The sequence below is a fragment of the Cetorhinus maximus genome, chromosome 1 (genome assembly GCF_964194155.1).
Source record: "Cetorhinus maximus chromosome 1, sCetMax3.hap1.1, whole genome shotgun sequence".
NCBI classification, from domain to species: Eukaryota; Metazoa; Chordata; class Chondrichthyes; order Lamniformes; family Cetorhinidae; genus Cetorhinus; species Cetorhinus maximus.
Genome location: NC_135879.1, coordinates 99189181 through 99201602, shown reverse-complemented (window position 1 = coordinate 99201602; position 12422 = coordinate 99189181). Strand labels below are relative to the sequence as shown.

General features: G+C 47.2%; 1 protein-coding gene across 1 annotated transcript in view; it reads right to left on the bottom strand.

The window, feature by feature from the left end:
- Positions 1–8487: 8487 nt before the first annotated feature.
- The window catches only part of coq2 (coenzyme Q2 4-hydroxybenzoate polyprenyltransferase), a 53030-nt gene continuing 49095 nt past the window's right edge, over positions 8488–12422 (bottom strand). Inside the window, exon 7 of the mRNA XM_078544442.1 lies at positions 8488–8822. Coding sequence (XP_078400568.1) covers positions 8640–8822 — 183 coding nt within the window. The 3' untranslated portion in view covers positions 8488–8639. The remainder of the gene's footprint in view (positions 8823–12422) is intronic.

The following is a 12422-nucleotide window of genomic DNA, read 5'->3' as shown; positions in this document are numbered from 1 at the left end:
CGAGAGGGCGCGCATTTAAAGTAATTTATGAAAGAGGCAAGTGTGAAATGAGAAAAAACTTTTTCACGCAAGTGGTTTGGGTCTGGAATGCACTGCCTGGAAGTGTAGGGGAGGCAGGTTCAATCGAGGCATTCAAGAGGGCATTAGATGATTATTTTAATAGAAACAACGTGCAAGAGTTGGGGGAAAAGGCAGAGCAATGGCACTAGTTCATAATGCTCATTTGGAGAGCTGGTGCAGATGTGCTGGGCCAATGGCCTCCTTCTGTGCTGTTAAGATTCTGTGATTTACAGGTCCCAGCAGGAAGTGGGCAAGGCCTGAAGCAGACAAAGCTCAGTCCAACAATGAGACAAGTCCGGTATGGACCCCAGGGGAAGAAAGTACACCTGTAGAGGCATCACAGCAGTCACCTGCACCCTCCATCAGCGCAGAGACGCACACCTCACTGGGTATTAGATCTAGTTTAGGAGGGGTCTCACATTCTGATGATCACTGCATGGACATGTGTTCGCAGCAGGAGGAGACAGGTCAACCAAGTCCACTGGCACTGCGACATCCAAGTCAGATGAGGCTCCTCTGGAATAGTTTGCCAAAAAACGCTGGTGAGATAGCAAGAGGCAGGGGAACATCAGGCACAGTTGGTGGAGGATCTCAACAGAGTGGCATGTGATGAGAGGAGTCCGTCTGCCTGCTCTCTGATGAAGTGGTGCCGACCTGTGCATGTATGGAGGTCTCCGTAGGGAGGCTGGCGCACTCCTTGGAGACTGTGCACTCCTTGGAGACCCTGATCCAACATATTCCGCGGAGATGCACTGCCCTGCATTTCCATCGCTGTAGCCATAGGTGAGCTTTTGCAGTGGCTTCTCCAGTTGACTCTTCCCCTCAATGAATCAGGCAGGGGCCCTCGAGCATCCAAAGGGAGGAGCGGCAGTTGGACACCCTGCGACCTCCACTCAGAACTCTCTGAGGGCATCCGGCCCTTCTGAATCCCCTTTGTCTATGACCCCTTCAGCCTCGTCCTCTGTGACTGCAGAGGGAGCAGCTGCCCCACAGATGGACAGCCAAGGCAAGCCGGGGCTCTCCAGACCTCTGGTCTCCAGAATACAACCGCCAAGGTCATTCAAGGCAACAGGGCAAAGTGGTCAGCAGGCTGCCTCCACCTCTGCTGCGGATGTCAGGGGTGCACTTAGAAGAAGTGGTAAGGAAAGAAAAATTAAGTTGTTTTGATTTGATTTGCACAGGTGCACTATCATTGTTTAATTTATCACACTTTTTTGTAAATATAGTTCACTTGCATTTTAATCATGTCTGATATGTTTTGTTTGCAATAGTCCTTAAGCCTCTGTGGACCACTCTCCACCATCTTCCAAGGGATATCCAAGGTTCCCGGAATCATGCTTGTGCAGGGAGTCAAAGGTCATTACCAGGGTCCTTGCAAACCATGTGTGAGAAATCTCCTGCACACGCTGAACCTTTGCCCTTCACACTCTCAAGGTCTCTGTCCCAAGGTCCTAGCATTCTAATTACTATATGCTGAGTTTCCTCTTCAGTTATCCAACTGAGCTGACCTCCATCTCCACCCACCCCCCTGATGACCCAACTCCCATGCAGCATCTTGAGATCTCCACCACGAGCTCTGCATAGTTGCGAGCAGCCATGGTGTGAGTAACATTTCAAGTTGAGTCTAATACCCACACCCTCCCTGCCCACCACCCCCCTAAACCACCCCCCACCCCCCCATAACCACTGACAACCCAGGAATTACCTCCCCATGGTCACCCTTCAATCCTCCCCCATCACCCTCCATCCCGTGCAGGTCAATGTTGAAGTCCCCTACCTTCCTGAAGAGCCCACCCCCGTCACAGTACATCTGTCCCCCCTCATTCTTCTGATCCTCAGAATTTGTTTCTCCTTCCGACTCCCCTCCAACAACCCTCAGTCCCCCTTCACCCAACATCACAGGACCCTCACCCTCCCACCCTACCTGCTCCTACTGCCCCCTTTAACCCTCACCATCCCTTCCTATCACTGTTTCCCCAAGTTTGCCCCCCAGGAAACACCCATTGACACCACAGACTCCTCCCTCTGAATCCCTTTCCCCTCTTCCCTCTCAGGCCCATACACACCTGCACACCACCCCCATGCCCATTCACATCTGCACACCACCTCCATGCCCCGTTCATACCTGCACACCCCACCAACCACCCGCATTCCAGCAAGTCCTTTTCCACCCTCCCATTCTATGCCATCTCACCCATTCAATGACCCCACCAGCATCTCTTTTCCCTGCCACCCCAGCCTCTCCTGCCCACCTCTAGGCCTTCACACCTGCCCCACCTCTTCCTTCCTCTCAACCCCATCTAATTCTCCCTTTCCCAGCACAGACCATTGTTGCCCACTAGCACCTCCTGCAGCCTTCCACCTGCAGCTTGCAGATCCATCTCCTGGGAGAAGCTGCAGCTTGAAGATCCATGTAGTTGATGCTCTACCCACCTACTACTGCAATAGTGCTCCAGGGTCTGGTCGCTGGAGGCCTCCATCTTCGATCCTGAACTCCGGAAGTTGCCCCAGGCCGCCTTTACGTAAGTGCCGTCATGTACACACCATGTTGATCTAGACATGTTCTGGACTGGCATGATTGAATAGGATGGGGGGGTGGTCGATTCCAGTCAGGCCTATATCTGCATCCCATAAACAGGATACAAATTGGTTCCCCATTGGCCTCTGGTGGGAATCTTGACCCACCATGGCAGAAACCGATTTTTCAGCTCCTGCCATATTGCTCCCCGCCAACCCACCATTAAACCTGCCGTTTGGGGGGGCCCGCAGTGTGGAGAGTCTGGAAAATTCCACCCAGGCCCAAGCACTGATTCTTGCAGCACTCTGATAGTTATGGCTGCCAACTTGAGAATGCTACATTTATGCCAAAAGTCTATGCTGACACTCTGGTACATTGCGGGAGATGCTGCCTTTTGGATGGGGCGTTAAACCGAAGCCCTGTCCACCCTCTCAGGTGGATGTAAAAGATCCCGTAGCACTATTTTGAAGAAAAGCAAGGGGAGTTATTCTCAGTGTGCTGGCTGATACTTATCCCTCAATCAACATTACTGAAACAGATTATCTGGCCAACATCAATTTTTATTACATTTTGTGTCTCCTAGATGCTCTTCCATCACTTCTTTTAATATAAATTCCAATATCTTTAATCACTAACGTTAAACTGAGTGGACTATAGTTCCCAGGTTTAGTGCTATCTCTCCTTTTGTATAGGAGCATCTGCTGTCTGCCAGAATAAAAATAGAAAATGCTGGATAAACTCGGGTCTGGCAGTATTGTGGAGAGTTAACGGGCAGAATTTTGACCACAGCGGGTGGGCTTAGCAGTCAGGAAGCCAACTTCCACCTGTGATTGAGGCCGGAAGGCGATTTCAAGCTGGTGGGCCAATTAAGGACCGCCCAGCGTGAAAGCCAACTGGAGAATCTCCGAGAAGGGGCAGGGGTCTGTTGTCCGCCGGGTCCAATGACGACCTGGTGGCCGATTCAAAAGTGTCGCAGGCAGCCCCAGGGAGCCTTCAACAATGACATGGCAGCAACCCAGGAAGGCGAACCCACGCGGGAGGTGAGGTCGGCGGGGCAGTCGGCCCTGTGTTTCTCTGAGTGCTTCACTGTCCTCCTGGAGGAGGTGGCTGCCAGAAGGGACAACCTTGTCCTCAGAGATGGGAGGAGGAGGCCACCACACCTCACCAAGAAGGCATGGGAGGAGGTGGCATCCTGGGTGAGCAGCCATGATGTGGTGTGGCGCTCCTGGCTCCAGTGCCGGAAGTGCTTCAATGACCTGCTGTGCTCAGGAAGGGTGAGTACTGGGCCATTGTTCTGAAGTGTTTTGGGCTGGCCATCCCCTGTGGATGTCAGGGGTGCTAGAGTCTGAGTGTCAATGACGCCGGAGTTGGCCAAGGGCGTGAGCCCTGGCTGCTTGGACTGAGTGCCTTGCAGCTCGAGGGCCATGACTCGGGTGTGCCCTGCGAGGTGCTCCTCAGCTGGGGTGAGCTAGGCTGCAATGGCGCTGCAGGTAGAGAGCGGACTAATCAATGCTCCTCTATCCTTTCAGAAGACATCCCATAACAGTATTGAGAGGTCGTGGACTGGCGGGGGCCACCACACCGCCTCATCCTCACCCACTATGAGCAGGAGGCCTTGAAGTTGGAGAGGTGGCATGCACCTTGGTCAACCAGCCACCATGAGGTTGGCGTATCAGACGAAGGTAAGAGTGCAGTGCACTGAGGTTAGAATTTCAGCTTGTGCAACTACTCCAGTGTAGTCATTGATGTGAGGCTTGAACCTGGAGTCCCCATTGATAATTGAAAGACGAGGGCACTGTGATGCAGATCTCCATTGTCTCCCCAGGGCGCCTGGCATGCAAAGTGACAGTGTGATGACTTTAACTAATGACATGACGTTCTTCTCCCTTTTAGGTTCGCCAGCAGGCGTTTGCACTCAGGACCCTGACCCCAGAGGACCACCATGCTCCCCACGCACCTGCATGCAGGGGTGGGCCCCGCATATCTGTGCGTAAAATGGCACGCAGTGACATCGGGCGGGTGTCCCGACATCACCACGCGCCATATTTCGCTGGGCGGGCATGCGATGATGTCCGACGCATGCCTGCCATTAATTAACGGGCCACTTAAGGCCCTTGAGTATTCAATCGACGCCGATTTTTTGGCGCCCATGCAATCTTCAGGTTGGCGCACCGGCGCAATAGGCAGGCGAGTAGGACACATTTGTATTAACCTCATCCACGGGCAGGATAAGAGGGCTCATTGTGCAGTCAAGTATTTATATTTGAAAGTTTTTCAAACTTGCCTGTGTGATCTGCAATACTTCAAAACGCATTCCAGCTGCTTTTTCCAGACTCTTAACCTTCAGGTCAGCACTCTGCATTGAGGAATCTTTTCTGGGCCTGCAGGTTTCAGGAAGCCTTCCCTTAGCTTGGGAATGGGAGCTGAACTGTCCAGTGGAGGCACCTCCTCTGAGGAGGGAGGGTGAGAAGGGGGAGGAGGCACATTCAGCCTAATGGAGAGGCAGCTCCAGGAACAGAGTCAGGGGTTCCTGGGGTTGAGCTCAGGCCTGAAAGTCCACACACAGGCAATGACCTCAGGTGGCCAGTGTGTGTGTGTGCGTGAAATGGATGGGGCACCCAGTATCCTAGTTAGGTGCCCATCCATCAGCAGTGGGCAGAGAGGTCCAGAGCGACCGCGCGTTGGCACATGAGCTGCTTGTCGTCTCTGCGGGTACCTCTCAGGGCGCTCTTGATGACGGCTGCTGCTCCTCCACCCCTCTGCCAGTGACCGTGGCATCTGATGAGGCTGCGGCAACTGGGGAGATGCCAGCTATAGCACTGGCCGCTCCCTCCAAGGTGAGGCCACAATGGGCTCCACTGGCCAGAGGATGACTGCCAAAGTCATCAAGACCAACAAGACAGCACAATCAGAAGACTGTCTCCAATGCTGGTGCCAGCGATGGGGGTGGAGCACCTAGATGTAGCACCCGTAAATGTAAGTTTAAAGCACCTTAAGCACAAGAGGGGCAGGTCATGGGTGATCTTTTGTTCCCCCATTTAGGTTTTTGTTTTTTACGGTGTGACTACCAACACCGGTTATTGTTCAGTTCAAGAATCTGAGTGTTCCAACATTAAATGACATTTGATTTTGTGTTATTGGCCTGAGTATGCTTCATTTGTTCTGTAGTTGCAGGGTAGGCCAGTATTTAATGCTGGACGTGGGTCTCTTGAAACTTTATTGCCCAGGCACTGAGTGTATCTCGGGGGCCAAGGAAAGAGTCCTTTCTCGGATCTAGGATGGAGGCAATAGCCATGGAATGAGGTGGTAGTCCTTACTTGGTAGCCTTGCTGAAGGAGCGTTGGATTAATGCGTCCCTGCCTCCCTGGAGATTACCGAGGTCTGCCTCCCATTTCTTCAACATTCTCCTCACCACTGGACTCATCTTCTGTTGCCTGTGGAGCTGCGTCAACATCCTCCTCCACCACTGGGTCCCCCCTTGGCAGTGCCAGATTGTGGAGAGCGCAGCAAACAAACACGAACAATGATACCTGCTCTGAGCGTTACTGCAGTGCGCCCCGAATGGTCCAGGCATCGGAAGCGCATCTTGAGAAGACCAATGGTTCTCTCTACCACCGCCTTTGTGGAAGCATGGCTCCTGTTGTACAGCTGCTCTGCCTCTGTTCTTGGGTGGCAGAAAGACGTCATGAGCCACCTTTTCAAGAGATAGCCCTTGTCACCCAGCAGCCATCCATCCAGTTGGGCTGGAGCACTGAAGAGTCTTGGCACCTGGGAGTGTCTGAGGATGTAAGTGCCACGGGAGCTGCCGGGGTACCTTGTACAAACTTGCAGAATCTGCATCTTGCGGTTACACAGTATCTGCACGTTCATAGAGTGGAATCCCTTCCTGTTGACGAAGGCACTCAGCTCATCTGCTGGCACCTTAATGGCCATGTGTGCAGTTGATGGCACCCTGGACGCGGGAGGTTGCTGCAATTTCTGCAAAGCCACTGGCTCACTCAGCCTGGCTGGCTTCATCTGTACGGTAAAGAATAAAGGTCAGTACCCGCCTGAACAGAGCTTCTGTCACCAGCTTGACGCAACTGTAGACAACCAATTGGGAGACTCCACACAGATCCCCCACTGACCCCTGGAAAGAACCGGAGGCATAGAAGTTGAGGACCACTGTGACCTTCAGAGCCACTGGCATGAGGTGTCCATCCACACAGTCGGAGCTGATCTCGGGCCCGATCATCTGACAAATGGAATTATGGTCTCCCAGAAGAGGCGGAGCCTCCTTCGGCATTGCACCTTGGACATAGAGGTAGTTGCATTGCCGCCTGTAAACCTTGGTGACAGGATAGTGCTATCGTCTGTGGCCTCTTCTGCCTTGGACTTTCTGGTGGCCCTGTGCCTCTACTCCCACAGGTCCCTACCCTGGAAGCTGCATTGGGACACCTGGCCTCCTCTCCCTTCTGCCTCTCTCTTCCTCAGAGGAGGAGGTGCCTCCAGCGGAGACCACAATCCCCATTACCAGGGTAATGAAAGGCTGTCTGATACCTGGAGGGGCCCACACAGTCTGAATCCTCTGGGGGTCTGGAAGACACCAATGAATCCTGAAATGAAGCCTAGAAATGCTCAGAGTGAAGCTCAGAACCGAGATGAAGCTTTCCAGTTCAAATAAGCAGCCTGCAACTCCCTATTACTCACATTGACAATAATGCTGACCCTTCTTATCCCACCCATGGATGAGCTTTTGCAAATTGCTGTCTTTTCCCCAATGTCCTTGATATGTGCGGCTATATATCATCATAAGACCATAAGACATAGGAGCAGAAATTAGGCCATTTGGCCCACCGAATCTGCTCCGCCATTCAATCATGGCTGATAAGTTTCTCAACCCCATTCTCCTGCCTTCTCCCCGTAACCTTTGATCCCCTTACCAATCAAGAACCTATCTATCTCGGTCTTAAATACACTCAATGACCTGGCTTCCACAGCCTTCTGTGGCAATGAATTCCACAGATTCACCACTCTCTGGCTAAAGAAGTTTCTCCTCATCTCTGTTCTAAAAGGTCTTCCCTTTACTCTGAGGCTGTGCCCTCGGGTCCTAGTCTCTCCTACTAATGGAAACATCTTCCCCACATCCACTCTCAGGCCCAGGGTTTTTAAAAAATCTTTTAGTTTTGCTAGTTTGTCAATTATGTTAGCCCTTTAATGTCATTATTATTAAAATTCTTATGCTCATCTGAAGTATTTATTTCATTATCTTTAATAAAAAACTGGGACAAAGTACGTTATCAATATTTCTGCCATTGTGGGAGTTTTTTCCTTGCTCATCCTTTAGCAGCCCCATTCCTGCTTATTTTCCTTTGATGTCTCATTACGCTTTTGGTGTATATTGTACTCGAAGCGCAAATTAAAATTGATACCGGTTGCTACCTAGCTTCATTACTGTTTGCTTTTTAATAGCTTGCTAAGAAATTTTATCCTTTTGCAACCTAAAGTCCAGGCAATGATAAGATTGTTTGTCATATCCAGTTTCACCTATGCACAGTGCTACAAAACTAAATATTAGTAAGTCACATTCTGGTTTATAGGGAGCAAAGGTTTGCTTACTGGAGTGGTTTCTGATTTTTAAAAATTCATTCATGGGATAAGGGTGTCACTGGCTATTCCAGCATTTATTAAGATGGTGGTGAGCTGCCTTCTTGAGCCACTGTAGTCCATGTGGTGTAGGTACACCCACAGAGCTGTTAGGGTGGGAGTTCCAGGAGTTTGGCTCTGTATAAATAAAAGTTGTTGTTGCTTTTCTGGTCACAAACTTTTCTAAGACCGATACATGCTGTTCCTTGAATATCCAAAAGTCACAATCCACATGTGAACACAAGAGAAATATTTAGGTAAAGCCTAAAGATGTAAAAAGAGTGATCACTCAATTTTCATTTTTTAATAAACAGTTGAATAATTCAAAATTGTACTTAGATCTAATTTATTCCGAGAGACGAATACACATACATTTATATGATAGCAATAAAGGTACAAGATGGAATTTTTATCTGCCTTACTGCATTATTTTGATTTATGGTTTAAAGGCTGCTAGTGACTCTAGCCCACGGTGCACCTTTTCAGTTTTATCAGTCTTATTGCTTCTTTTCCACAGGTTTCCAAGCACAATTCCAGAAAGCAATATAAATCCCAATGTGCGATTCAAACAGAATTTCTTCCAGCAATCTTGAGGATTATTTATGTCCAATGAGTATATCTGTTTTAGAATGAAAAGGGTTTGCATTTAAGTAAATCGGTATTGTAAAGTGGGCAAATTTTATAGATTAAAAAAAACATTTCAATAAAATGTTATAATTTAAGAGATTAATTGAAAGAACTGTCATAAAATGTTCGTACTATGGTTGATTTAACATTGTCACTGTTTACAAGAAACATTTAGCCAGTTTCTGTTAATAGATGACTGACTTTTAAGTTGTTAGAACAATACTGGCTGGTCTTTAAATATCAATAAATTCTCACTTTAAACTGGATTTTGTTTTTTCCTCAAGGAATTCCTGCTTCCATGATTTGTTTTCCAGCAACAAATGCAGGGACTTAATTCCCCCTTGGACTTGCCTCTCCCCATCTCTGTAATCCCCTCCAACCTCACAACCCTCTGACATATCTGTGCATATTTTGGCCTCTTGTGCATTCCCAATCATAACTGCTCCACCACTGCTGGCTGTACCTTCAGTTGCCAGACATCAAACTCTGGAATTCCCTCTACACTTCCTTTAAGAAACTGCTTGAAGCCTACCGCTTCGATCAAGCTTTTGGTCATCTGACTTAATATCTCCTTTTGTGGCTTGGTGTCATACTTAATATTATAATGCTCATGTGACATGCCTTGGGATGTTTCATTACACAAAGATGCTATAAAAATAAAAATTACTGTTGTTGTTCTGGTCACAAACTTCTCTATGACCAATACATGCTGTTCCTTGAATATCCAAAAGTCACAATCCACCATAAGGCACGTTGCCCAATGTCTGGTTTATTCCTTCCCTTGTGATGCTATATTTTGGTCTAGAAATTAATTCACATTTGCACAAACTGGTTACAGGGAATGATTCCTGCACCTAATGAGCAGGCTCAATTAAGTTACACCCGATATTGAGCCTTGGGCCTCATTTATGCAAGATCAGCGAGCTGCAGCTACCTGTACATCCCAGGCAGTTTGCCAGTGAAGATGATATCAATTTTGGGACACAGAAATATTTAGACTTTGAAAATTTATTTTCCTATGTCTTAGTGTTATTTTCTCCAACAGAAACAAGATTGATTCTTGGAATTTCTCCTTCGAATTTAGATACACAAGTGCCAGATTCACCACTGATGTTCTCTTTTGCCAATCTATCAATACCAGCTGCTATACAATGAAGTTTTGAACTGCATTTCATTTCTGCTCAAATCCAAGTCAATACTTTCAGCAATTTAGAGATTGTGTAACCTTACAGTTGAAAACTACAATAATAACTGTGACTCAGAATATGATAACATAAGCAATAAAGATATCACAACATTAATCATCCTTCCATGCGCACAGAAGAGAGCAGAAATCGCCCTAGGGAGATTAAGGAAAGTCATAAAAATTTGTCACATGAGGTGGGGCATGTTTATCAATTCACATGAAACAACTTATTAAATTAATAAAGCCTTCGTGAAACCTCATCCCGCCCGTGGGTGAGGTTCCATGAAAAATGCGAAGGCTGCCTGGGCTCTTTGCCTGCCCGCCAACATAAAGTTGGACAGGCAGCCCTGACAAGTGCCTCAATTAGTTGATTAATGGCCTTAATAGGCCTTTGACAGTTCGGCAGGCACGTAGCTGACTTCAGTGCACGCCCAGGAGGTGTCAGCTGTGGCTCAGATCATAGCACCCTCGCCTTTGAATCAGAGGGTTGTGGGTTCATGTCCCACTCCCGGAAACCAAGAACTGTGATTGTACTCGAACGAGTTGCAATCTGTGACTGTTGATAACTCGAAAGAGAGTTTCAGTGCACGCCCGCCGAACTGATGATCAGAATGACGTGCGGTGACATCGGGACGCAGCCCCCAATGTCACCGCGTGTCATTTTATGCGACCAGAAGATTCAGGCCCAAGTGTTTTGAGTTACAATATGGTCTATATAGGTTACACAGAAAAAAGGTGCAGATACACAGACAAGCTTTAGAAATAAAACATACTTTTCAGTTTTGCAACGGTGATTCACTGAAGGCGGCACTTAAACTATGATTTCTGGAGGAGGTTTGTGATATAATATTTCTGCATGGAACAATCCCCTCATATCCATTTGATGATCTTTCTACCACTATCCCCACAAGTGAGAATATACTACACAGGATACGGGAGTAGATATACTGATCCCAAGGTGATGTCATTGGGTAGAGTGAGATTTGTAAGCAGTTTTTACATTCAAAAGTTGCCTCAAGTTTTCAGGCAGGTTCGTATTGCTGAAACTGCCTTGCTCTGAAAGTTGAGCCATGGGACCATCACTATGATTTCACTCCTGCATTAATTGGTCTGGTTTGCATCTTTCCAACGTATAAAGAAAGACAAAACAAAAACAAAATTACCTGGAAAAACTCAGCAGGTCTGGCAGCATCGGCGGAGAAGAAAAGAGTTGACGTTTCGAGTCCTCATGACCCTTCAGCAGTCTGCTGAGTTTTTCCAGGTAATTTTGTTTTTGTTTTGGATTTCCAGCATCCGCAGTAGTTTTTTGTGTTTATAAAGAAAGAGTCTTATTCTTAATTAAAATGAAAACCAGTTAACAGCAGTAGATATAATGAGTTGGAATTTGCTGAAGCAGGGCATCCGGGTTAGTTAGAATTTTGCCTGCACCATTCAGCTCAAAAATCTTTGCCCTGTAACTTGTTGGAAGTGCAGGCTGATAATAACACAGCAAAGGAAATGGGGCGTCTGGACTTAGATGAACAATGGGACCAACAGTGTACCTTCCTTAACCAATGAGATTAAAAGATTGAAAGGTAAACAGGGAAAGGACCGAGAAGGAGGGTGAATTAAAGAGGATGTCGAATCAGGTACAGGAAGAGAAATAAAAAGAGGGAAAGAAAGACTGGATTGAAAGACACAGAGTGGGAGAGAGAGGTAGAGAAAGAAATATTTCAAAAAATTAAATTGGACTTTAAAATCTCCAACAATTAACTACCTGAAGGAATGTGACTCTACACTTTTAATTGTTACAGGTTGATTAGCTATCATTAAAAATGATCACATTGTTAAAGTGGTACTTATGGTATTAATCACAAGATTTAACTTTCTGTGCCAAAGTTAATGAGCAATTAATCTACAAATGCAGCAACTTCATGAAATTCACAGGGAGGTTAGGTGCGAGATGCATTTTCATAAAGCTAATGGTAGTGACAGAAAGCAACCAGCAACTTTTGGTGATTCGCAATTCATGGCGGATCTCTTGCCACAGATTGCTGGCTAATTTGTACATTAATAACGGTCATTTTTTCAAGACAATCTGGCTCATTGACATCACCAAGGCAGTAGTTATTGTCTTCCTTTTCTAAGCACAACATAAAGTGTACAATGAAAGACTTCGTCCTGACAATATTTGAGGAACATGCTATATTGACACCAACCTGCTGCAAAGAACATAGTGGGGAAGATTCTTTAAATCTTCATGGTCTTTACAACATAAAACTGAAATGTAGAATATGGTATTTCATGAGTAATCCTGAAAGAGCCTGGACATTTTATCTTTCTTAGCTTACTGCTTTCAGGGATTCTCCAGCTGAAGGGAAAGGGAGGTAACCTACACTAAGGCTTCTGGCACTGATGTGCTGAATC